Source organism: Leuresthes tenuis, unplaced genomic scaffold, assembly GCF_036924035.1.
Source record: "Leuresthes tenuis unplaced genomic scaffold, fLeuTen1.0.hap1 SCAF_8, whole genome shotgun sequence".
In the NCBI taxonomy this organism is placed as follows: domain Eukaryota; kingdom Metazoa; phylum Chordata; class Actinopteri; order Atheriniformes; family Atherinopsidae; genus Leuresthes; species Leuresthes tenuis.
This window is the reverse complement of record NW_027325362.1, coordinates 10,809,988-10,834,776: the sequence shown is the minus strand read 5'-3', so window position 1 is coordinate 10,834,776 and position 24,789 is coordinate 10,809,988. Positions and strand designations below refer to the sequence as shown.

Sequence of the window (24,789 nt, the reverse complement as noted above, 5' to 3'; positions counted from 1 at the left end):
TGGTCAGGCTGTGGTTTATACCCTGCTAGGCCTTAGTAGTGTGTCAAAGCCACAGGACACTTATGAGTATAAAAGGAGGACAAGTGAAAAGATGGTGAGCTATGGCTTGTTTTAGCTGGATTGTCAAGTGATATCCTCCAAGAGGAGACCAAAACTTAAGAGACAAATTTATCTTTGTGTCCTTTGTTCCCTCCTCGTAGCTCTCTCTTTCTTAATCTGTTTCTGTCTCTATTTATTTCTGTACTTTTCTTGCCTCACTCCCACATTCGTATTCATTCCTCCCTGGCTGTCTTTCTCTCAGTTGCTCCCTCCATAAATTGTTTTGGCATTTGGCTTGGTCTTAAACTTGCTGCTCTTGGTCTGGGTGCACTAGGGGAGCTGTCCAGATGCGTTTCCACACAAACGAAGGCAATGAATTATCACAAGTGATGTCATAAAGCCTGGTTCATGTGCGATTTGTCAACTCTCTGACAGGAGGAGCAGGAAGCATGAAAACTAATGAAATAGGTCCTGCTTCACGTAATCTAAAAAAAGATTAAATCCTATTTGATTCAAAGAAGGAAGACAGTTTGGAAATAGTGTGTCCTCATTTATTTATTTTTAGAGCAAACGGTGAAAAACACAGTGAAAGTGGAGACAAAGAGGGGCTATTAGTATGCAGAATGCAGTTACTTTTCCTTTTCCACACTGAACTCATCTTTTTACTCTCTCTCTCTTTCATTTTGGCTAAAATCTCCCCATCCTCTGGGAACTTCAGGGCTGCAGAGAAATTTTAAATAAAGCCCTCTTACTCCGAACAGTGGAGTTCCTAACGCGACAATGTATTTACAGTAGATGCCACCTCTGTTTTAAATAAAGATTTATTGCTCTTTGGCTCCTCCTACAGCTGTGGGTAATAACACCATTGTTATGAAAAAAAACTCTGTGACCCTTGCAAATGCACAGACAAAGGCATGAATTGCAACAAAGTCGCTGTCAAAAGTCCACAGAAATGTCAAGCAACCATTAAAAGCCTAGAAACCAAAGTTGTGAGCTGCAGTATCTCAGCCTCCAAACGCTCTTGGACATTTTCAGACCCAGAAATGTTCATAACAAAAGGCATTGTGCTTCAACTCACATTAGAAGCAAATCGTTTTAAGATTCACAAACTTTTCTAGTGTTGCTTTAAGGATGCAGGTACTGGTCATAATGGTCAAAGTAAGGAAAGCCAGAAAGGTTGCTGTTTTTTTTTTGCTTCTCTAGCATCTGTTCACATTGTGTACAAGCAATTTTTGTGCCATGTATGTGTTTAGCCAGCTGAGGGAAAGCTTCTCTCTGAGGTCTCAGATGTGCATTCACAAGCTTTTTGAGAAATGATAATTTCTTACCACTAATTATCAAGTGATTGTGAAGTTTACACAGCTTTATTATTATTTGAATGAGCAATGTTGCCTTTTGTTTTGTGTTGTCTATTATTATTTAAACAGATTAGATGTCAGGAAGCAAAAAGTCGTTGTTTGTGGTCAAATGTCTATTTTCTGAATATCATCTACTCGTCTAATAAAGCCTCTGAACTTGAATCAGATTTTGGCTTTTCCAGTGTACTTCCTGGAGTGCAGTTTAATGTTATTGATTTGTTTGTCTGTCTTGATGTTGTTTGTCTTTGTTGCTATCTTAAAACTAATATTTGTAGGTGTAATTAAGATGACAGCCAAACTTTCCATAATGTACGAGGAGAATTCCCTTTTGATTTGAGGAAGGAGTTCATGCATACAGATGAAAACACCTAATGAACCTCCTCTCTGCTTTTTGGCAGTTCTGATCATAAACCTAACCAGGCATTTTGGAATGACAATGAAATAGATCAAATCATGCACTAGCTGTCAAATCCAAAGAATTGATTGAACTCTAACCTCTGCTTCTCTTTTGCCTACCCCAGAATGGCTACACGCCTCTCCATATTGCTGCCAAAAAGAACCAAATGGACATCGGGACCACATTGCTGGAGTATGGTGCCGATACCAATGCAGTGACGCGACAAGGCATCAGCCCCATTCACTTGGCAGCACAGGAGGGCAGCGTGGACCTCGTGTCCCTGCTGCTGGCCAAGAAGGCTAACGTCAATGTGTGCAATAAGGTAATGCACAGCATTTTTTCCTAATTTAACACTCTGCACTTAAATGAAGACATTGCTTACACACCCGGCATGCAGTCCTTGTTATTATTGCCTAGATGGCCCCTCAACCAAATAGAAAAGCTTTTAGATTCTGAGATTTTTAAAACCTCCTGTTTTCTGATAGAAATGTGTTTTCATCTTGTTATTTTCTCCCACCTGAACATATTTATGCATTCACTCGTGTTGTGTGTGTGTGTACTTTCATCATATGCAGAGTGGACTTACACCACTGCACTTAGCAGCTCAGGAAGATAAGGTCAATGTTGCACAAGTTCTTCTCAACAATGGGGCTGATGTAAACCCACAAACAAAGGTAAAGCTTTCTCAGCTAGCACACACAGACAGATACACATGCAAAAGATAGAGGTCTTTAATCCTCTTTCTGTAGTTAAGGCTTAATGCACCCACTTCACTGTATTGGTGTTTGTTTCTTTATTTGAATGAGATAATTCTGTATGGATTTAGTGCACTGGAAAAAAATACTCTCAGGCGCTCTTGTCTGTGATTATCTATCATCTAAATGAAGAAGTGACATCTGAGTAGATGGTGTTCATGTCTTTAAGAATGTGCTTCACACTGCAGCAAACACACATGGACACACACATTCTGTCATATTAAGTGGCACACACTCATTGAGACTGATGTGTAGCAGATGAAGGTTGGGCCAACACAAGGTTATTTGGGGTGTGTTTCTGCTGACAGAACAGTTGTTTACAGCAAATAGGTTATTTGCTCACTGATCTCAATTAAGTGAAGCTCATATACATAATTCATCAGGGACATGAAATATTATGCAGTTTTCAAGTTTTTGTTTTATACAGAAGAATGCTAAAAGGTAAAGGCAAACTAAATGTTTCCTGATAAACCATTGGCTTACCTGAGCAAATGCTCACAAAATACACTTTGATAATTAAGAAACTAAGAAAGTAAGAAACAGACACTGCTTTTGGAAGCTGTAATATTGCAAAAACAACAAAAGGTCTTTAATCAGGCAATGTTACTAACTCTCCCTCTTCTTGTTATCTTCTTGCTTTTTTATGTCTGTGCCTTGTTCTCTATCTACTGTCCTTCATGTAGATGGGTTACACACCACTACATGTGGCTTGCCACTATGGCAATGCAAAGATGGTGAACTTCCTGCAGCAAAACCACGCTAGAGTAAATGGCAAAACCAAGGTAGACAAACAAACACAAATATACACATTTTGTATAACTACATAAGTAAAGATATTCCTGTATTAATGTAATTTTTTTTCCAGGACTAACTATATTTGTGTCTGTGTCTCTGTCTAGAATGGTTACACTCCTCTACACCAAGCAGCTCAGCAGGGCCACACCCATATCATCAACCTGCTGCTTCAGCACGGAGCCTCCGCCAACGAGCTCACCATGGTGAGTTCACAATCACACTGACACAGATACACGCTTTCCAACAGAGCCGGAGGTGTTATTGCGTATGTGTTAGTGTCTTTTGTGTCCTTCCTGTGGCTAACTTCCTCTTTGTCGGTCACTGCCCAGAACGGGAACACTGCCCTATCCATCGCCCGTCGTCTTGGGTACATCTCTGTGGTGGACACTCTGAGGCCCATGACGGATGAAAACCTGACCGCAATGGTGAGACAATGTCTTCCTCTCAACAACATTCTAATCAAGTGTTGTAAGCAAGCATGCAAGCAATCAAGCAAGCAAAGTTAATTATATAGCATCTTTCACAGATAAGAATCACAAAGTGCTTCACAATAAAACATAAATGAAAACTAAGACAACAATAAATCCCTCGTATAACTAAAAGTCTGTTTAAACAGCCAAGTCTTCAACTGCTTTTTAAACACGTCAACAGATTTTAGGCAGTGCAGCGGGAGCTGGAGTGCATTCCACAATCTGGGTGCAACTGCTTGAAAGGAGGGGTCCCTTGAGTTTTAAAACGGGTGTGGGTAACAACTAGTAATCTCTGATCTGATTGCCTCAGACTACCGTTGGGAGCATGAAGGTGAATCAGATCAAGGACCATCTGACCATGCAAAACTCTAAAAATGAGTACCAACATTTTCTAATTATTATTGAAATCTATTGGCCTGTAGTAGAGAGGATTTGAAGAAAGAGAAGGCTTGCCAGAGGAGCTGTAAACAAGGGTATACTGGTGTGCCCTTTGAGCGCAATTTTTTGGCACCTGTGACATCTGAAGAGGGCGTGCCATGTGTATCCTATACTATAAATTTAGTGTAAATATGTACGGTGTTACAAACAGATTTAGAGCTCATCTGACAGAAATATCTAAATACAGCTGTGTGATGCAACAAAACAGCCGTTAGGTGATGCAGCTGTGTCACACGCCATATTTTGTTGACAGCAGTTTAAGAGGACAGCTCTGAAGCAAGGACGTCTCCTTTTGTTAAATGCCTCTTATAAGTGTCGCCCAAGTGCACTAATACTTAAGGAAGAAAGACTTGAACCCAGGTTTATTTAAGTAATAATTCCAGAATCATGGCAGTTGATCAAAAATTACATCTAATCTGGTCCATCAATAATTTTATGCTCTGTTTATACTTATAGATATATACACACAGTCAAAAGCTTCTGCTTAAGTCCAAATGTCTGCTGACTTTTAAGTATATCAGTAACATATGGTCCAGACACTTTTGTGTTTGTGTGCAGTAAGACATCAGTAAGGCACATCATTATCCTGTCGTAAACAACAACCTTAAGGCAGAATAGCCAAATACAATATACATATAATATACAAATAACCATCACAACCATATGAAACTCACACCACAGCTATCAATCAACCACTACACCCACTTTTACATTTGAAAGGGGGTGCTTGTTTGTTTTTTCTAATTGACTGAAATTGTATTAGTTATCAAAGCATGAAGCTAAACATGATGGAATTTCAGACTTTCTGGTGAAAAATGTGATATTCCTTAAATATTTTAAGAATTACATTGAATTGTGTCTCATTTAAAGTATTATCGTTTTGAGATATTTTGAATGTTGATGTAGTTGCAAGTACAATCTGCTATGGTTCTCTAGTATCTAAGATTCAAGAGCCATCTTACAGAAAGTATTGCATCTTGCAGGCACATATGTGAAATGACTCAAAGTTTGTATCTTGTTACCTGTGTGAACACGTTTGTTGTTGTTGAAGTAGAATATTTGCTGTTTCCTATGATATCTTTTAGAAAAGTCATTTTAAGTGTGAGTGTGAGCAGCTATGCTTAAACAAACTGCAAGTCTGCCACCTTACCCAAATTAAAACTTGGCCAGTCAGTCAGCAGAATGCTGTAAATGGAGCGAGTGTGTGAATACTGCAAATCAGCTGGCAACTCAGTCAGTCACGCTGTGTCACATGTGTGAAGTTGTCCTGATTAGGAGACAGAGAGAGGGCTTAGATTGAAGCTTAAGGTTTCTCCTCATTTAGCCTAGGTTACTAACAGTGATCCTATCAACCCATGTGTGTAAAGAAGGAAAGAGGTGAGAAAAACTAACAGAGAAAGAGACAGTGGGATGATGAAGAGTTAAGGAAGAGGTTGCAAAGGATTCAGCAGCACAGTCGTGCAACTGAAAGAACAAGGACATTTCTTTACTGAGTACAGACTTCTGCTGTTGTTTTATGTCTTATGAATCCACAATTGATCTTTGGTGGTTAGTTATGTGGGTTCAAAAGGCCTAACATACCAAGTCTTTACCTCTTGCTGTAAAAGTGGCCAGGGCCTCTTTTGAAGTCAGTATAGGGAAATATATGTAAAGATCTCAAGTTGAACCTGTCACTAAAACAGATGCCTGAGCTGCAGATGTTGTAGAACACTGAATAATATTCAACATTTTATTCTGGATTTTCCCTGAATTTTTTTTCTCTCTGCTCACTGAAGAGTTAGCTGAAGTGAACTTGTGTTATTGAGTGCTGTAAAAATACGAGGAAGCACTCTTTTAAGCTTCAGGTTTTGTCTGTCATGATGAGTAGCTGTGCAGCAGTGGATTAAAACCCTTCTTATGTCATAGTTAGATATCAACATTGAGCATTAGAACATTTGATTTTTAATGTAATTCAACATGAACAGAAATACAACAACATTGTAGCTCAGAGTTATTCATTTACATCTGGTTTAAAGGTTGTCCCAAAAGAAGTACATTTGTACATGTGTTTTTATGTCATATTTGCAGAGTGCATCAGAAAAACACAAAATCAATGTCCCGGAGACCATGAATGAGTTTCTTGACATGTCAGATGATGAAGGTATGTGAAAACTATCCCCTTATTCTCATTTCCATACACTGAGTCCTGAAAAAGTATTTAATGGATTATTACAAATAGTTGTTTGACTTGTTTTAATCATGAGTTTGTTGCACAGTGTCCATTAACTGTGTGCCATTTTCATTAACATGTGCATGATTCATTGTATCCAATGTATCCAAATCACACAGTTCGGGCAAATGTGCCAGAAATTCTCAAAGAGGAGTCTTTTTCAGATTTTGATGAAGGTATTTGTCATCAGTTTCAAGCTGCTGTTCTCTTGTTTGTCTGCTTTCCTTTAGCATAGCGCATATCAGCAGAGCTCCCTTGCTTAGAGCTACCTCTCAAACCTTTGCAATACTACCACTAGGCTTTGCTTTTCATTTTAATTTGGATGTCAGATTTTATTAACAGCCATATCTCGTACGTTTTTAATTTTTATGAGTGCTGTGTTTTCTTTTTCTATAATTGTAAGCTCTGTTAATCATGCTTATAATAAAGCTACTCACAGGCAAGGGGAGGATCAGACAGAGCAATAATTCTCTTCTTCCTGATTTGTTTACTTCTCTACATTATCAGAGCAAGACAAAGGTATCCGCATTTGCCGTTTTTATTTCAGCAAACATTCAATTCTGTTGAGTTTTAGTCTTTAACCCCGCAGGACCTCTTTCTGTTGGCAAACTGACACTGCTGATCTGTTTGGCTGCAAAACACTTTTTTTCTTTTCTTTTTCACCACCATGAGTCTCATGCTGTCTGATTCTCCTCATCAAAGACATTTTGTTAAGTTTCATCCAAACCTGTAGTGAGAAAATGAAAACAAGGTCAGTGTAACTCTTTTATCATTCAGATGACGGGCTGTGAAGAGATCTAAACTTGTTTCTGTGTGTAAAACTAATTACATGACATTTGCAGTTGTATGGATAGCAGTAGAATAGCTGCTGTAGCTCTGCATAGCCAAGTTTACAGAGTAAGTTACACTGTTCAAGCTGCCCACGTCAGTCCTCTGCACTTTGTTTTGGAACCACAGAACCTACATGCTTGTAAAATTGATGAGCTCGTTCATGGGCTGTTGCTCAGAGGACAGTCGAGGGGTGTGTGGAGTTTCTTTGCCAGGTGATACAGCTCGACTCAACTTGCATATCAAGTGATAGTGGATGAGTTGGTTCTGTAGCTTTATGCTGAATATCGTCATTGGCTTAGAGTGTTATCACTGCTATGCTCGAATTATAAATAAGAAGATGTATGTTCTGGTGCTGCACATAAACTGTTTGTACTGTGTACATAATTCATCAGCTGTGAGCTTGTGCTGTGTAGCCTTGATGGTCGCATAGCAGCAGGACCAGCTGGCTTCAGCTAGCTGTTGCCTCCTTTACTCCTTTGTCTTCGTGGGATGTTTTCCTCTGTGTGCGTGTATGTGTGTTTAAAGGAGTTAGGAAGAAGGGACTTTCAACAACTCTTTTTAATCCCATATGACGGAATCCTATTAAGCTGCAGGTTGGAGTGACTCTTACAAGTCACTGTAGTCTCTGGCTGTTTTGTGTTTGTGTGGTTTGTAATCACATGCACATATCATGCTTTCTCCACACTTCGGTGGCCACTAACTGCAATGTCTATGGGAAAAAAAACTGAACTTGTTGTTCTCCTCAGCTATCATCACTCGGTAGAGTATCTCTAATATGGATATTACAGAGGATATTACCACAGCTGGCTCTTGTCTGTCTTGCATAATTGCTCATGAATTCACTTTTTTTGTGCAAGTGTTGTCAGTGGGTGCAGCATTTAGAAGGAACAACTAGACAGAGTTGTTGCTCAAGATTATGGGATGGCAAAACGATGCAGTCTCACATGCCAGACCGCCTCCTTGACTTCCTCCACTGAAGAAGAAAAGACAGAGGCTGTTCTTTGAGCGTTTTCTTCTTATCCACTCACTGTCCTTTCCAGTGAGGTGCCTAGACATTTGCTTGCAGTGACGCTACTCACCCAGAGTTTGTTATGGTTGCTGTTGAGCCAGGGATGCACGGAGACTTATTCCCTCTTTTAAAATCCAACTAGATGAGCTTTCCCTGAGCCGCATGCAGGAGAATTAACCCCGATGTGGCCACATAAGTCAGATGGCTTTGACTTCTAATGTTTCTGCTCGCTCCAAGTTTGCAGCGAGGAGACGCCAAAAAGAGTTTGGTGTTTGAATTGTATTTCTCAGCACAGAATAAGCGGCAGAGATGCGCACAGCGGCTACAAAACGCGCAATTTGGTTGGAGTCGAGTTAAGAACTTGAGGTGAGGAGAGGGCAACTTTTTCCATCAGCACAAGAAGAGCTGAATAGATTTGGCTTGTCTTAAATTCTCTCTGAATTGTCCTAATCTGAGGACGTTTTGCGAGTCCTTCGGAGAGAAACAGAAATCACTAAAAGGATATAAGAAGGGTAGTGATCAATATGGCTGCGCTGGAAAAAGGTAAGTCGTTTGGGCATTAACACGAGTTTGAGTAGCCGATGTGATGAAGACAGGGCGAATGGATGACAGACAGACAGACGGACAGACAGTCAGACAGACAGGGAAGTGAAATGACGTGAAAGCCAAAGGCAAACGTCAACGCTCATTATGACTTTAAGGACATATTTAGCCTAACTATCCGTAGTTTTCTGTCATGTAATGGAGGTCAGTGGCTCAGATCACTTGTAAAAAATCTTATTTTAGTTATATTGTAATTTTGTGCATGTGTTGTTTGAGAGAAAGACAAATGGGATGCTTTGTAATCCAGTAAATGATTAATCTCAAAATACAGGCCAAAACAGGAGGGTATTTGTGTACGTGTATGAATGCATGTGTGTGTAGAGGGTGAGTGAGCTTGAATGGGACCGTAGATACTGTAGCTGCGGGAAGCCGATTGTTTTTCAGTTGTGTCAAGTCAGATAGAAACGGCTGGAAAAACACAGGAAGTTCAGCTTTCAGTTTTACCATCTATTTAGCACAACGGTCTGTCTTAGTAGCTCTGACTGTTTTCCATATATGTTTTCTTCCTTTGTGGAAACTGATGGCACATTTTAAACATGAAGCAACAATGTTGGACTGCCAAACATTATACTGGCAAGTTCAGTTGAGCTTTTTTTCTTCGTAAAAAGCCGAAGACCTATTCGTTTTCTTCTGTCTCTGGATCTTACAGTAGTTTTGTTTTCCTTTTATGTCTTGGTGATATTACTATCTTAAATAGTTTTTCAGCACATAATTTGCTTAACAATCACTATTATGTGTTTACTGGCTGTGTTTGTTTCTCTTGTAAAACACTGTGGTGGAACGTGCCAAAAAAAAGTGTTGTCGTCTCACTGTTTTATAAATGAATTGTATGAAATGCACCAGACTTGCAGTAATTGTGCTCATGCAACAGTTTCTGTAGACCTTTAAAACGCAACGTTTTCTTGTATTTGTCCCCTCCTAAAATTATGGTCGCTTCACATGCAGAACAATCAGTAGAAAAGTGTTTGTTACTAAAATAAGCGGGCCTAGCTTTCTGATGAATTGGTGTTTTTGCCTCAGTTATGGGAGGTTTATCGCAGTCATTTGTTTGAACTGCTTCCACAACTTGTTTTATTTTGAAATTTGACACCGGAAACAATTACATCTTGTGTCATCTACCTTGATGACGGTCGTGGTGTCTGATCGGAGTGCGGCAGTACCGAAGGCAGGGGGAGGGGCTGCGGTGAAGGAGCAGAGTGTTGCAGGCAGGACAGAGCCGGACATGAGGGAGAAGGGGAAGCACTACAGCCGCTCTGGCGGCTACGTTGACCGGCGTGTCATCGTCCACCGGTCCGCCGATCGAGGTGCGGTGCGGTTCTGATGTTTCTGCACATTCATTGCTTATTGGGCTTATTGAGCTTCATTGCTTTTGGTAGCTGCGCTCTGTCTTTGAATGGCGTGAAAGGAGCTGCGTTTGATTTGAAAAGGGAGCTCCACATATACCGCAAAGTGGCTTTATTGCTGCTTCCGATGGCATTTATCTTTTAAGAAGTACTACTGCATCTGCGCTGCAGAGCATTTCACCCTGTTGTGCCACAATCAGATTAATAGGTGAAAGGAAAAGTTGCGCTGGGCCACGTTCTTGCGGTGATGTTTGGGCTTAACGACGGAGTATAGTGCAGATAATTATATAAGGCCTTCTCTAAGTATTGTAATTAATTATGAGGGAGGCTGGTGTTGGTATTGAGGGTTTGTTTTCTTTGCTGGGGTGCCGCATCGCCTCTCTCGCCCGTATTGGCCCTTGAAGTTAACAGGAGGATGTTATGATTTCATCCCTCCACCAGGTGAGGATGCGATGACCGGTGACACGGACAAATACCTGCGGCCTCAGGACCTCAAAGAGCTGGGAGATGACTCTCTCCCTCAGGAGGGCTACATGGGCTTCAGCATAGGAGCCCGCTCAGCCAGGTAGGCACCAGTCATTCAAATCAAGCCTATATGTGCCTATTTGGCTGTACCAGGTGACTGTATCAGCACTGATGCTGTGATTATCTTAAGCACATAGATTTATGATGTAATGTCAGACATGTCATATATGGGTATAGATGGGTGTTTGTTTGGAGAAGATTATCCAACATACAATCACTCCTCCAGAGTAACAGAAGCCACCAGAGAAGGTAGCTGGAAAGTTGCCATCTACTGATTCAACCCGACAAAATGATTCAGCGTTTTGTGTGACCTCATTCAAAACCAGGCAAAAACTGCAAATGGGTCATAGAGTAGCACCAGAAACACAAGCTGTTTTTTGTTTGAGTGAACAGCTGCACAACTGGACAACCACAGTTTCAAATAGTGGCCAAAGTGTGTAGTGGAAAACTGGCAGGCTGCAGTGAAAACACATCAGTGTATTGTGGCCACAGTGACAGATGGTAGATGCACTGTGATGGCTGGACTGATAAAAACAACTAGGCTAACTGTGACAGGAACCTGCTAACATCAGCAAGGCACCACAAACAGGGGAAACACTAAAATAGATGGAGAAATTCCACGTAAACAAGTTTGTTTGATGGGTTGATACTTACTGGAAAGAATGTTTAGAAATGTGATGTTGATCACACTAAACAGTCTGAATTTTGATTTTCTTTTGCGTGCTTATCTTTACATTTGAAAGTATCATTTTTGTTGATGATTGGCTGCTACACTAGCAATCAAAGAGACCGTGGATATATTTTTGGTTTGTTTTTGTACCAATTATTCCTGTGTTATTCCACTGTTATTCATAACTGCATCTACTTTAACAATACTGTTTTTAGGCTACAACCAATATGAAAACTATTGGCATTTCTCTTCACAGGAGTGTGAATGTTGTGAAATATATCAAATGATGTATTGATTAGTTTGTGTATAATGCAGTGCAAGTTCTTTGCTTTTCTTTCCTTTCTGTTTGTGACATCGGCATTGCATGGTTTGCTTTTATTGGGCTCCGTGCACATAGGCACTCACATAAACCTAGAAAATATTGTGCTTAGTTGTTGCCCAACCATTCGATTAAAAGAAAAAGCCACATCATGCGCAGATGTTTTCCAAATGCTTTGCTTTTCACTCTTCTATTTTGTTCTTCTTCTTGTTTTCCTGCGCCCTCTCCATCATTCTAGCCCTAGAATCAGGTAAGGAAAGAGTAGTAGCTGTAGTTGTAGTTGTAGAAGTAGGAAACATTAGTTCTGAATTGTGTCTCTCCCTCGTCACCCCAGTTCTATACCCCAGCCCTGCATCCATAAAACCTCCAACCCAAACCACAAGTCATTTATCGCACACTGTTGTCATTAAGTATTCCCGTTTCTCTGCTTGTGATGGCAGATTTGTCACATTATTGGTGTTGGATTTTGATTGTGATTGTGATTCCATTTTAGCTGATCAACATTCACCTCATTTTTTCATCAGTCTAACAAAAACCATCATGTCTGCAATTTGGAAGTACATTTTTTCCTTTTTTATGCAGGTGTGGGTAAAGAAGCAGCCGTGCTGCAAAGGAGAGAAAAAAACCCAGCATTTGTTTATTGTGCCACATTTTCTTCAGTTTGGGTTGTGTGGACTAATCCCCTTAACTTTTTCAATGTGGCTTGTTCTAATTTTACATTATATGTTGGAGCGCCACTAAGTGTAACTTCCAGGGATCAAACACGTCATTGTTCTGATTATCCACCACTCTTGTCCCCTCTGCCTGCATGTTAGTAATGGGAAACGGCCAGAATTGTTCCAGATGGTTTGTTCAATAATGGTTTGCAGAGATGGAAAGATTACAGCCTGATTTATACATTCACTTGTATTCAGATGAATTCATGAAACCCTCGCACGGATGCACAATGACTCATTTGTTATTAGTTATCTTTGTGAGTCCACACCCATATGACAGTTTAAAACCATCAGACCACTGATATATACATGGAGATATTAGATAGAAAAAGGGGAAGTGTAGTTTACAGTAAGTCAAACTGGGTGATCACCAGTAAAATAAATGGAGTGGTGGGAAAAGAGGAAGGAAGATGACAGAGAAGGATGGGGTGAGAGAAAAACGGCATTGTGGAGAGTACGGCACGGTATAGTGACAACATGACCCTGACATGGTGATAGAAGAGCATTAAAAAGAAGAGTCAGAAACAGAAATAGATAATTGACAACACTGATGGGAAAAGATTAATGTCTGGGGAGGAGAAGAGGATGGACAGAATGAGAAAGAAGAGGAAGCTGTGAAGAACAAATAGGGTCCAGAGGGGTGAGGGGTGGGGATCGGCTGGCGTGGGGGGTGCCATGCCAGCGAGTCCATTCAGTCTGTTCAGAGTTGCTTGGTAACTTCGATGGGGTACGCAGGCTCTGCTGAATAAAGGGCTTCTCTCTGTGCTGAATAGTGTGCCCACTCAAACCCGCTGAGCTCTGCAATTTCTCCCCCTCGATTCCCCCTTTGCGCTTTCGCACATGGTGCATCAATACACACATACAGTATTCAGTCAGAGGAAATACAGCACAGAGTTGTTTCTGGGTATTAAACCATTTTTCAAGCCGCTCATCATGCATAAACATGCAGAAATGCTGCTCTCGTGTGGGACATACTACGCTTAAAATCATAAGAAAATACCTAATAAACTGTGCATTCAAACAGCACAAGAAAAAAACCTGAACGTAATCTACAGCACTGCATTGAGGCTGCAAAAATAAGCACACGTCACTGCACGCAGCCATAAAGCAGACTGCAGCAAAGCAGATAGAAAAGACCAGCATGCCCTTTTCTGGATTTTACTCCTCTGAACCAGGACCTGGTCAGCTTATCTTAGAAGAAAGCTTTGTTAGTTACTGACAATCAAGTGAGTTTAAAGTTTAATCTTCTTACTTTGCTATCTTCACAATTTCTAAACTTTTCACTCTCACCTGCTGACCAAGTGCATACATGTACAATTTAATCATTTAGACTTTTAGTTACATACACGTTTGTGATACACACTCAACACATCTTTTTTATAGAAACTATTTTTTGTATGCCCGGTTCTCCTCTTTATCTTCCTCTTTCCCTCTATCTGTTAATGCAAACAAACCGAGCTCACTGACATTTCCATCTCTGAATAACCTGCTGCAGTATCTAAGCCTCGTTTAACTGCGGACTCTTCCGCCTCTTTCTATTGTCCCTCTGACTACTGGACTCTCTGTCCAGTGAGTAAATCCCGTTTCCCTGGAAGTTGCATATAGTAATGGATTCCTTGCTTTTTGTTTTTGCCGTGTTCCCCTGCCCGTCACTTGTTGTTGCCCGTGGCGCTGGGTTGCATGGTAACCTGTAGCCTCCGCTCCTTCAGTTCGGATAGGTCCAACACGCTCAACCGGAGTTCCTTTGCACGAGACAGTATGATGATTGAGGAGATTCTGGCCCCCACTAAAGACACGGTAAGATCAAATTTATCTACATTGCCTTTTTTTAATCCTCTGTTCTCAACATTTTTCTTTCTCTCTGCCCAATTTTTGAACCGTTTCCTCTTTTGGTATCTTTGATTACCCTCTAGCTTAAATGTGTTTTGTTTGTCAGAGTTCCTGGAGAATGTTTGATTTTTGTGTTCCGTCTTTATACCAGTGGCCTTATCATAACACAGGCTGGACTTATCAAAGCAGGGAGAGGGATAGCTTAACTTCACACAAAGGACATAATATTAAAGCCATGTGTGTTTGTGCTAAGATGTTAAGGATGAGAACACAGCTCCTTGATGAAGAGTTTATTCAAACCTAAGGGCTTTTGAGGGCCCATGTTGCTTCCTTGTGGAAAACTGCAGTGCGAGCTGCTCTGCAGAGCTCTTCTTGCCTGTCCATTGCTTGCACTGGTAGGCAGAAGCAAAGACAGAAACTGTAGCTGCTTGGATTATAAACAATATCTAAGACTTGTTACCACCTACGGTTTTGATTTGAAGATAGCCACAATATCACAAACAGCTTACAAAAACACATTTTGTGCCTATGAACAGGTGTAATTGAACATCAACATGGAGCGTTTATGTGCACATGGCGTGACTGTGGGATGATCCCATATTCCAGGAGATAAAATATTGTTTTCTTTGATGGAAATCTGAACAGGAGTATAATACCTTTATTTGACTGGACCGCACAGTGTCCCCAGTGCAAATTCTGAAATGTTTTTCTTTTCCCCCTAAGCTTCAAAGTGTCTGTAAAGACATTTCCTACTTGGTTGACCCACTCAATAAGGTATTAATGTTGATGGATGTCCATTTGTATGGCAATTTGTTATTTTTAATCATTATCACAGTGGCTCAGATTCCATTTCTCTTGAGTTTTGTAATTTTATGTATTTGGTGGTTTTGGGTCTGTGCCATTCTCATGTCTTCATTACTGCTGTTTTTACCGCAGTGTCATTCCCATGCTCCTGTCAGTGCACATAACTTCCATGAATTAGTATTTTCATACATGATCTTTTGTTTATCTTTGTGCTTCATATTTGTACTTGTTATTTTTGCCCACATTAGATATATACTACTGTATTTCCTTTATAGTGTCTTTTTGTCCCAACTGTAGTGAGGCCGGGAACAGTTTTAACCAATGAAACTAAAGCTGTAAATGTTCCATACCATCCTTAACACTAGGGTCATGAAAACATTGAGGAGGGTCATTTCTTTCCATATTTCTTTCCATGCAGTGATTGATGTTGATGATTTCTTTCCTTTTGTTTTATTCCACTTTGCTCACTGGTTTGTCTGCTGTTGATCACACTTGTCTCCTCTCTCTTTTTGTTTCATATTCATCCTTGTTCTTCTTACCCCTTCACCCACCCCCCCTTCTTATTTATTTTATACCTTTTCGATTCACCTACATCCTTGGATCCTCTTTTTCCAGCACCTCGCTGTGACCAGAGACCACAGTTCGGAATGTATGCGACGCTACAGCTGGACTCCGGACACCATGGACCATAGCCACAACACTGTGTCCAGTCCCATTCACTCTGGGTAAGCACAGTTGTATTTCCTCATTGGATCGGCTAAGATCCGTTCACCAGCATACAGAAGACTTACGAGGCACATATAATGCATGCACATCCTCATGACAACTGAACAAACTCTTGTGTTGTTTTTTTGCTCTCCCTTCAAAGAGTCAATATTCAGCAAAGCTTGCAGCACTAATGCAGACAAGGCGTGGGGCTGTGGGATTTCTGCAGTGTTCCTACTTCACACATTACATTATAGCAACGCATTTCATCCACTAAAGCTCTTGTGTCGTAGCACAAGTCTGGAGACAGAAGTCCCTCCATGTTCACTGGCACTGTGCTATTTTTGTCATTACAAAAACACACTACAGGCTCTGTGTGAACTCATGACACGGTGGCTTATGTGTTTAATTTGGATAAACTGATAAAATGCTGCTTTCATGTCACATGCGCACTTTGAATATCTGGCATCATAAAATGGTAAAGTCTGCTTTAAATAAACAGTACTGTCTTTACACAGAGCTAAACTGAAAATGTATTTGGTGTTACTCTGAAATGAAATACTGGGATCTATTATGTCCAATTTTGGTATTTTATTTCCTTCTTGACTCATTGCTTGTAATCACATCTGTACGGGTAGATATTATGTTGCTCATTGTCATTTTTTGTCAGTCAAGCTTTCTTACTTATATGTATTCCTTGATTTATCCTCCTTTCGTTTTTTGTCGTCTTTCATCTTCAGTAGACATTACAGATCCCAGGAGTGCTTGTGAAACTGTGATACTAAAACTAGGTCCTGGGGGTTTGCCTCCTCCATTGTCTCCATGTGTTTATTTTGCAGCTTCTCCTCCCCGCTCCCTCAGTATGACTCCAGGTGATAACTGAGTTTGCTGCTTACACCCATGATAACGCAGTGATGTCACTCACTCCTCCACCTTTGTCTCTCTCTCTCTCATCTTTCCACTGTCTCTTCTTTCTTCAGTCTGTGCTCATCATCTGAGTGATCTGGTGTTTCATCTGCACTGCCTAGATGTTAGAAGTGTGTTGGGAGTTTCATTTTTGTGCCATCTCGCTCTCTCATGGTGCACATTAAGGATAAATCTTCCACAAAACCTTTCTGGAATACTGCTGTTTGCAGCACAGCATAGAAAAAGCAACAGTTGTATTAAGAGTTTTTCTATGCCTACACACAACCTTATCCTTCCCCTTATTGTGTTATCTTGGTTCTATTAATGGGTTAACTTTAACATGCTCTTGATTTGAATAATAAGACAGATAATAAGATAGCAGGCACATTAACCAGTCTTGGTGAAACATTTGTGAAAAGTGTTTAATCCTTGATCACTGAATGCTGCTTTAGAGGGACTGAATCTTTGACAACATGTCTCACCTTGAGCCTCAGAACTGTAAACTAAACCTTCCGCCGCTTCATTAGCACCCTGTTTAGTTTCAGACAGTATTTGATGTTCTAGATTGAGGCAGCTGAAGGTGAGAACTGCCAAGTTTCAGAGCTTAAAGCATCTATTTCCTCTCCTCCTGCTCTCTTTCAGTTTTTGTTCATTTCTGTCTTTACCTTACCTTATTTGGATGTACGGTGATCACAGCATGGAAATCGTTCTCTTCACTTGTGTCCATGGCTTCTGTCTATCTTTCTCTTTTGTACCGTTTTTCTTCCTCTGACCCTTGACTTCTTCTTTTTCTCTTGCAGGTTTTTAGTCAGCTTCATGGTGGATGCCCGTGGTGGTTCAATGAGAGGCAGCCGCCACAACGGCATGCGCATCATCATCCCTCCCCGGAAGTGCACAGCACCGACACGCATTACTTGTCGTTTGGCCAAAAAGCACAAATTGGCTTACCCACCGCCGATGGTGGAGGGTGAGGGGCTTGTCAGCCGGCTGGTGGAGGTTGGACCTGCTGGGGCTCAATTCCTTGGGTAGGTTTTTTACAGGAGATATTGGAAATAACCTCCTCAAAATATCACAACTCAGATTTGTTTTGGATTTTCAGACCAGCAATTTAATCAGTAAAATTATTTTTCTCTCTTAGTCCTGTGATTGTTGAGATTCCTCATTTTGGTTCAATGCGAGGGAAAGAAAGGGAGCTGATTGTGTTGAGGAGTGATAATGGTGACACATGGAAGGAGCACCAGACCGATGCCAGACTAGAGGATCTCACTGAGCTGCTTACTGGGATGGATGAAGGTAAAGAGAATATTATTTACGAACAAGTCATTGGAAAAAGGTGAACTGAATCACTCAGAAAAACTCGGACCTTGTAACCCAGGGCTATATATCTGTCGATGACTTAGAAAATGTTTTATGTTTGCTCCAGAAGTATGTTTTTTTCATATTATTTTCTTATTTAGGCTGTTTAACCTATTTAGTGCTCTTTTCTGTAATAATACTAACCAAGTATTAAGTATCTGAAGTATTTGATAGTTCAACCACAAAGGTGTTTAAGTTACTTTACTCATGTAGTTGTTTAAGATAAAAATAAAAATTGCTTTGAAAAAATAAATGGTTTTGTACTCCAAATTTTTGGTAAACAACCATTCAACAACTTATTTACAGGCATTTACTTTACTTCTACTTATGAAAATGATATTTTCTGACATAGAGCTGGACAGTCCTGCTGAGTTGGAGAAGAAGCGCATTTGCCGCATTGTCACCAGAGATTTTCCTCAGTATTTTGCTGTGGTGTCAAGGATCAAGCAGGAGTCTAACCACATGGGTCCTGACGGAGGCATACTGTCCTGCAGCACTGTGCCCATGGTCCAAGCCTCATTCCCACAAGGGGCTCTCACCAAGAGAATCCGGGTTGGCCTGCAGGTACAGTGCAACTCTATGGATAACCTCAGACTTAATTTCATTCTAGTCTTGCCTTTTTAATCCTTTGAAAATATCATGCACTGACTTATTCTTTATTTATACATGACCTGATTTTTTGTTGAAAATTTAATTCTGTCTGACGTGGCTGGATCCTTACTTTCATAGAATATTCAGAAAAAGTCTGACTGAGCATTTTTTAAAGTTTGATCAGCAGACTGAAAGTTAAGTCCTTATCTTTTGTTGGTCTCTTCTTTCCTGTGTTTTTCAGGCCCAGCCTGTACCAGATGACATGGCGAGGGCGGTCCTTGGAAACAGAGCCACCTTCAGCCCCATCGTCACTGTAGAGCCAAGAAGGAGAAAGTTCCACAAGCCGATCACTATGACGATCCCCGTCCCTCCGAGATCAGCAGAAGGTCATCCCAGCGGCCATCGAGGTGACGCTGCACCATGCCTGCGTCTGCTCTGCAGCATCACAGGCAAGTAGCAGCATCGCTTTTCACCAAACTGCCTCCACTGAACTGGTCAAAAGTAACTTAATTAGGCGTTGACAGTAGTTTAGCAATCATTGCATCCTTGAATTTGTAAGACTGGTTGCTGCAATAACACAGAATTGGATAGCAGTGGTCACCTCAGGCCTGCTTTGATTTCACAATCCACCGGTTCATAGAGGGAAGATGAAGAACTTAGAAGATCAAAGGATGTTTGAAAGATAAAAGACAGGCTGTGCTGGAAAGGCAGTGAGCTCATCCTTTAGCCCTGTTTCCTACAGGAGGAACGTCTCCTGCACAGTGGGAGGACATCACAGGAACAACTCCACTGTCCTTTGTAACAGACTGCGTCTCCTTTACCACAAATGTGTCGGCCAGGTGAGACACACACACATCCCATACACACAGTAATCCAGAGATAGATGTTATGAATACAAAGACAATAAATGCATTTTAAAATACCGTATAGATACTTACACTCATATGACTAATATATATTGTATATCTAAATAAGAATAGCTGTAATGTATGTTGGTGATACATTATTTGAAGATATCTTCTTAGGTCTGAAAGATAAATATTTTTCTATGCACTCAATTAATTTATTGATTAGGAGAGGAGAAAAATGTGTTAATCGTAACAACAGTTGTTTTGTACTGACTTTCCTCCAGTTTTCTTTTGAGATTATGCAGAAAAGTAGTTTCCAGAGGATATCAATCCAAATATGCACACTGGTCTTTTCTACAAACTTTTTAACTTTTGCAATAAAAAAGATAATCAAAATGCCAATAATTTGAATGAATTAAGTGATTCCTCAAGCAAAAATGCCTCACTTTTAATCTCTCCATGATCAAATAGTGGTTGTTTTCTGATATTTTCATAGACCAACTATCAATCGATAGATTATTTGTTAATAAAAAAAGGAGTTCACTGCGCGTCCAGTCCTGCTGCTCTGGAAGTATTAAATTACCAGAGAACATCTCTGTAGTTCTCTAAATAGTGACAGTATATCACCAAATATGAGTGAGAAGTTGGCAGGGAATTTCAAAACACATCACAAGGGAGAAGCCCATAACACTTTGTACTGGCACCCAAACTGACAAAATTCTACGTCATACATTTCTCCGGATCATCTTTCTTTACGTAAGGAGAGAGCGTTCTCTTACTTGTCCGAATCTACGTGTAATTGGATAACTCTAACTTGTTTACTGAATTAATCATGAGACTTCAGGCTGTTTTTTTCTTTCTTTCTGACCTTTTTATTACAAGCAAGCATTTTTCCATGTGTTTCTTTTCTGCAGACAGGGCTACAATTAAATTGCAGATTGTCATGACTTTCAGTTGAACTGACCTCCGGAAAGCAGCTTTTTGGTTACAGTAAACAAAGTCATGAACTCTAGTCTTTGCTAGATTTGAATCATGTGGTGTGTGTTCAGATTGATATTAACAGAGCTCCTTTGGTACTCTGCAGTTAGACTGCAACACACTGTCATGTGTCTGTGGGCCACCTTTAGAAAAAGAGCCCAGCTTGTTTGATTTATTGTTTATGATGAATGGTTGCTTACACTACAGAGCTGTAGCCATATAAAAATGTTTGAATTAAAAATTATATCTGTGTTGTTTTCCCTTTCTCCCTTCCCCCTCAACTTGGATATTTTCCCATCAGGTTCTGGCTCGCAGACTGTCACCAGATTCCTGAGACGGTGAGTCTAGCGTCTCAGTTATACCGGGAGCTGATCTGCGTGCCGTACCTGGCCAAGTTTGTGGTGTTCGCCAAGATGAACGACGCCATCGAGGCTCGGCTGCGCTGCTTCTGCATGACAGACGACAAGGTGGACAAGACACTGGAGCAGCAGGAAAACTTTGAGGAAGTGGCCCGGAGCAAAGACATTGAGGTGTGCTGACACTTCTACATATGCAAACACTGTACTGCAATAAAAGCATTTAAAAGCCTTCCCGCACATAAGATACATACAATTTATGGCTTCATCAGTCTGTTAAAGTGATGGCATACAGATATGAACACATTGGCCCGTCTTCTATTAATGTACATCATGCTTCAAGACATGCCTGTAAAAGTGACAGAAAGAGCCACAGCATGCACATGATATTTGTGTTATGCAAGGTTGGACAGTGCAGGCTACAGTATAATTTAACAGTCTTTATACAGTCACAGTTTTCTTACATTTTGTATCACCATAACAATGGATTTTAACACATAAAGTGCACAGAGGTTGTGTAAAACATAGCTGCGATAGATGGTAGTAGCTGAAAATATCACTTTTATTCATGTTTAAGCTTATTGAAAAGAGAGTATTCTTTAAAAAAAAGCTTAAGTGCACTAATGTTACACGGTAGCTGTTATCAGCTTAGGCAAAAGATGATATTTAATTCACCCGAGGACAGGTTCTCTGCACCAGCAGTGATGTTTGTTAGATGCGATGCTGCACCACCACACGAAACTCTGGAAAGTTTCAACTGTGCTGTTTATTTGTTTAGTAATCCAATCTGTCAGAAAACTCTGAACAACTGATCAGAAGTCAAATGAACCTGCCGCTGCTATGAGTGCCTGTCTGCTAATGTGACCGCTTCAGTTCAGACTTGTGTACAGACACTACATTTTTACGTATATGTTACTAAGTCTGACCTTGTCAGAATGATATACAAAGGCTCTAAGAGGGTAAATTAACACGATAACACGGCATAATAGATAACAAATACATGCAATACCAAATCAGTTTTGTTGTACTTTTCTTCACAGTGTGTACATGCTGTCATAATGAACTTTTGATCTGCTGCAGGTTCTTGAGGGCAAGCCCATTCATGTGGATTGCTATGGCAACCTGTCCCCTCTCACAAAAAGTGGGCAGCAGTTGGTTTTCAACTTCTACTCCTTCAAGGAAAACAGACTTCCTTTCAATGTCAAGGTAAAGAATTTCTTCCCCGTATCAACTTTCTATCTGTTAGCGGGTATTTGGCATGTTACCTGACTTTCATAGCAGAAGAAAAGTTATTTTGCCGTTTTCGATGCAATTTCCATATAGAAGAAAACTGAAAATGGTTTGACGTCATGCTGTAGAATCAAGTGAAAGAGTCAGATTCTTAATCGGATCTTTGGCTTGCATGCTTAGAGTAAAATACAATTTTTGGCTGTTACATTTTCTCATTTACGATATATAGAGAATGACAACTTTAACTTCAAGCAAAAAGTTGAGAAAAAACACAGAAATCCTGCCTCTGGAATTGGAATGAGAGGCTCTCACTCTTTGCAGTGTCATTCAGCTGCTGATGCAACCTTTTTGCCATCACCAACAGATCAGAGATATGGGCCAGGAGCTATGTGGCCGTCTCTCCTTCCTGAGAGAGCCCAAAACCACAAAAGGCCTTTCACAGACTGCAATATGCAATTTGAATATAACACTGCCAACCCACAAGAAGGTAGGATCACCATGTTTGTGCTTTTCATTCTGTAAGGCCATATCATATCATATCATATCATCTCTGTGTAAATAAAAGTTTCTAGACTGAGAGTAATGTTGTCCTGATATCAGGAGAAGCCACTGAAGCTCATTTGGTTCAGAGATGACTGCCTGCTGCTTGTGTCTTTTATTAGTGTTAAAGCCTGTGCCAGTCTTAAGACCCCACAATGTACACATGCAGCCACACATGCACACCATGCTTTGTTCTGTTGCCTGGCTCACTGGGGGCACACAAGAATTATGCAAAAAGAAAAACAATACTTCTTGTTTGTTTGTTGTGGTGTTGATTGATCACAAGAAACTATAATTATTTTGCTTTTGCTTTGGTTATTTTGCTTGTTTGTTTTATCTATTAATCCCATAGATTTTTTCTGATGCCTTTTGTTGTTTTTGCTGCTCCATTTTCATCCCCTGAGTTTTATTTCCACCTCCCCGCTCACTATAACTTCCCTGCTCTCCATTGTGTCATCTCTCTCCTCTCCTGCAATGCATCTTGGAATACCACAGGATATGGAGTCTGATCCTGATGATGAGGTAAACAGATTCTTCATCATCACATGGAACTGCTTCTTTATCGTTCTTTCTGTTGGCTTGCTTGCAGATGCTGTAATGAAAATGCCTGTTGCAAATATTTTGTCTCTGTGCTCTACCCAGTTCTGTAAGATGCTGCTGACTGCTTTTTTTCCTTCTTACACAGCTGTGATGTTATTAGAAATACCCAGTGTAGTGCATGATTGAGAATGGCAGTTGTTTAAATCAGCAAAGCTTTATCTATTGTTGTTCCCATCCCAAGTCCAGCAGAGAAAATTGCTTTGCCACATCTCTGCTTGTTTTTCATGTCTATCTTCGTCCTCATACTTGTTCAACAGGACCCCATTACTATTACTAACTCATAGGAGCTTTTTTTGCCAGCTAAAGATGATGCCATGATTAATATCATTTGTCCACTTAGTCATTGTTTTGTTGTGTTTGGGGTTTGCCCTTGTTTTTCCCCTGTGTTCTAGACTTGTGTGACAAAAATACTAACACTCAACTACATACCAAAAACATTTCTACGATGGTTTAGTCAAAAGCGTTTTGCTTTGTTTTGCTGTTGTAGGATGAAACAAAAAAAGCCCCCACATTTCAGACAATAACCAAACATTGCAACTAGTGTATGATAATGTTTTAATTAAAGTTGGACGAAAAGATTTGGTTATACCAGAACTTTCCTTGAGCCTCATAATGATATGAAATTGACACGGCTTTCTTTGTTATTATGATTTAATAGGGTTGCCATGACATCACATTTGATGAACTGAGGAATGTATCTTCACGATGAGAGGAAATTTATTGACAAGCCAGACCTAACTGGAAATCTAAGTTTGCCCATATCTCCAACTAATTGGAGCTGGCCACATATAGTCTACACTAATTTCAGGGACACTGACACATGTAGCAAGTCTGGACGCAGGGAAACAATCCGTTTTTCTCCAGCGAACATAATAATATACACCTGCAGCGCCTCCTTGTGCCAGTACTAACGGCATGTATAGACTCACTAAAAACAGACTACTTCTGTGCACTGCAGTATCTAAGTTGACATTAATAGTTAGACCTAATTCTGATAGGTTAAAACCACACATCTTCATATTTTTATGTTAAATCTTTTTTTGTTCTTTTTTGTTTGTTTCAGACTGAAAAGCCAGAGCGACGTCATACCTTTGCCTCCTTAGCTTTGCGTAAGCGCTACAGCTATTTGACCGATCCAGCAGCGAGTGAGTGCCCCATTTTTACTTTAATTATATTTTAACTGATTTTAGTTATTGTTGTAATATTAATCAGTTTTAGTGTATGATGGTCACAATATGTAGTTTTACCATATTTCTTTCATATACATGTTAGTTTAGAAAGAGATTACCTGACAAAACATGTCCGTCAGTCATTTATTCCTACCACCGGACACATGCTCACATATCATCTGCCTTTCATGAAACATTTGCATGGTTTACTGTGTGTTACGCTTTGCTTACCCATCCCATGTTGGAAAAAATGTCTCCCTGTTTCAACTATTATGTTATTTTTACATTTGTGGGAACACTGGAAATCAATGTCTGTCTGCTCATTTACCATTTGAGGGAAAAAGTGTTATAACTCATGTTGAATAAAAATATTCTTTTGAATTGTTCTCATTCTTTTGG

The 24,789-nt window shown here is 40.2% G+C and overlaps 1 protein-coding gene across 5 annotated transcripts in view; it reads left to right on the top strand.

Moving 5' to 3' along the window:
- LOC140312919 (ankyrin-3-like) overlaps positions 1-24,789 on the top strand; it is a 91,170-nt gene that overhangs the window by 44,999 nt on the left and 21,382 nt on the right. For 3 of the 5 annotated variants that reach the window (XR_011917014.1, XM_072390807.1, XM_072390808.1), the window contains exons 17-37: positions 1,919-2,116; positions 2,370-2,468; positions 3,233-3,331; positions 3,449-3,547; positions 3,674-3,769; positions 6,320-6,392; positions 10,689-10,812; positions 14,172-14,274; positions 15,031-15,081; positions 15,727-15,836; positions 16,656-16,688; positions 17,523-17,747; positions 17,861-18,015; positions 18,431-18,642; positions 18,911-19,118; positions 19,412-19,508; positions 20,797-21,025; positions 21,932-22,057; positions 22,446-22,568; positions 23,117-23,143; positions 24,285-24,366. Coding sequence is in view for 4 of the 5 variants with exons in the window: in XM_072390807.1 (XP_072246908.1) it covers positions 1,919-2,116; positions 2,370-2,468; positions 3,233-3,331; positions 3,449-3,547; positions 3,674-3,769; positions 6,320-6,392; positions 10,689-10,812; positions 14,172-14,274; positions 15,031-15,081; positions 15,727-15,836; positions 16,656-16,688; positions 17,523-17,747; positions 17,861-18,015; positions 18,431-18,642; positions 18,911-19,118; positions 19,412-19,508; positions 20,797-21,025; positions 21,932-22,057; positions 22,446-22,568; positions 23,117-23,143; positions 24,285-24,366 (2,569 nt within the window). In the remaining variant the exon portion in view is untranslated. Of the gene's footprint in view, positions 1-1,918; positions 2,117-2,369; positions 2,469-3,232; positions 3,332-3,448; positions 3,548-3,673; positions 3,770-6,319; positions 6,393-10,688; positions 10,813-11,999; positions 12,012-14,171; positions 14,275-15,030; positions 15,082-15,726; positions 15,837-16,655; positions 16,689-17,522; positions 17,748-17,860; positions 18,016-18,430; positions 18,643-18,910; positions 19,119-19,411; positions 19,509-20,796; positions 21,026-21,931; positions 22,058-22,445; positions 22,569-23,116; positions 23,144-24,284; positions 24,367-24,789 lie in introns of all 5 variants that reach the window. The other 2 variants (XM_072390806.1, XM_072390809.1) reach the window with 2 other exon arrangements.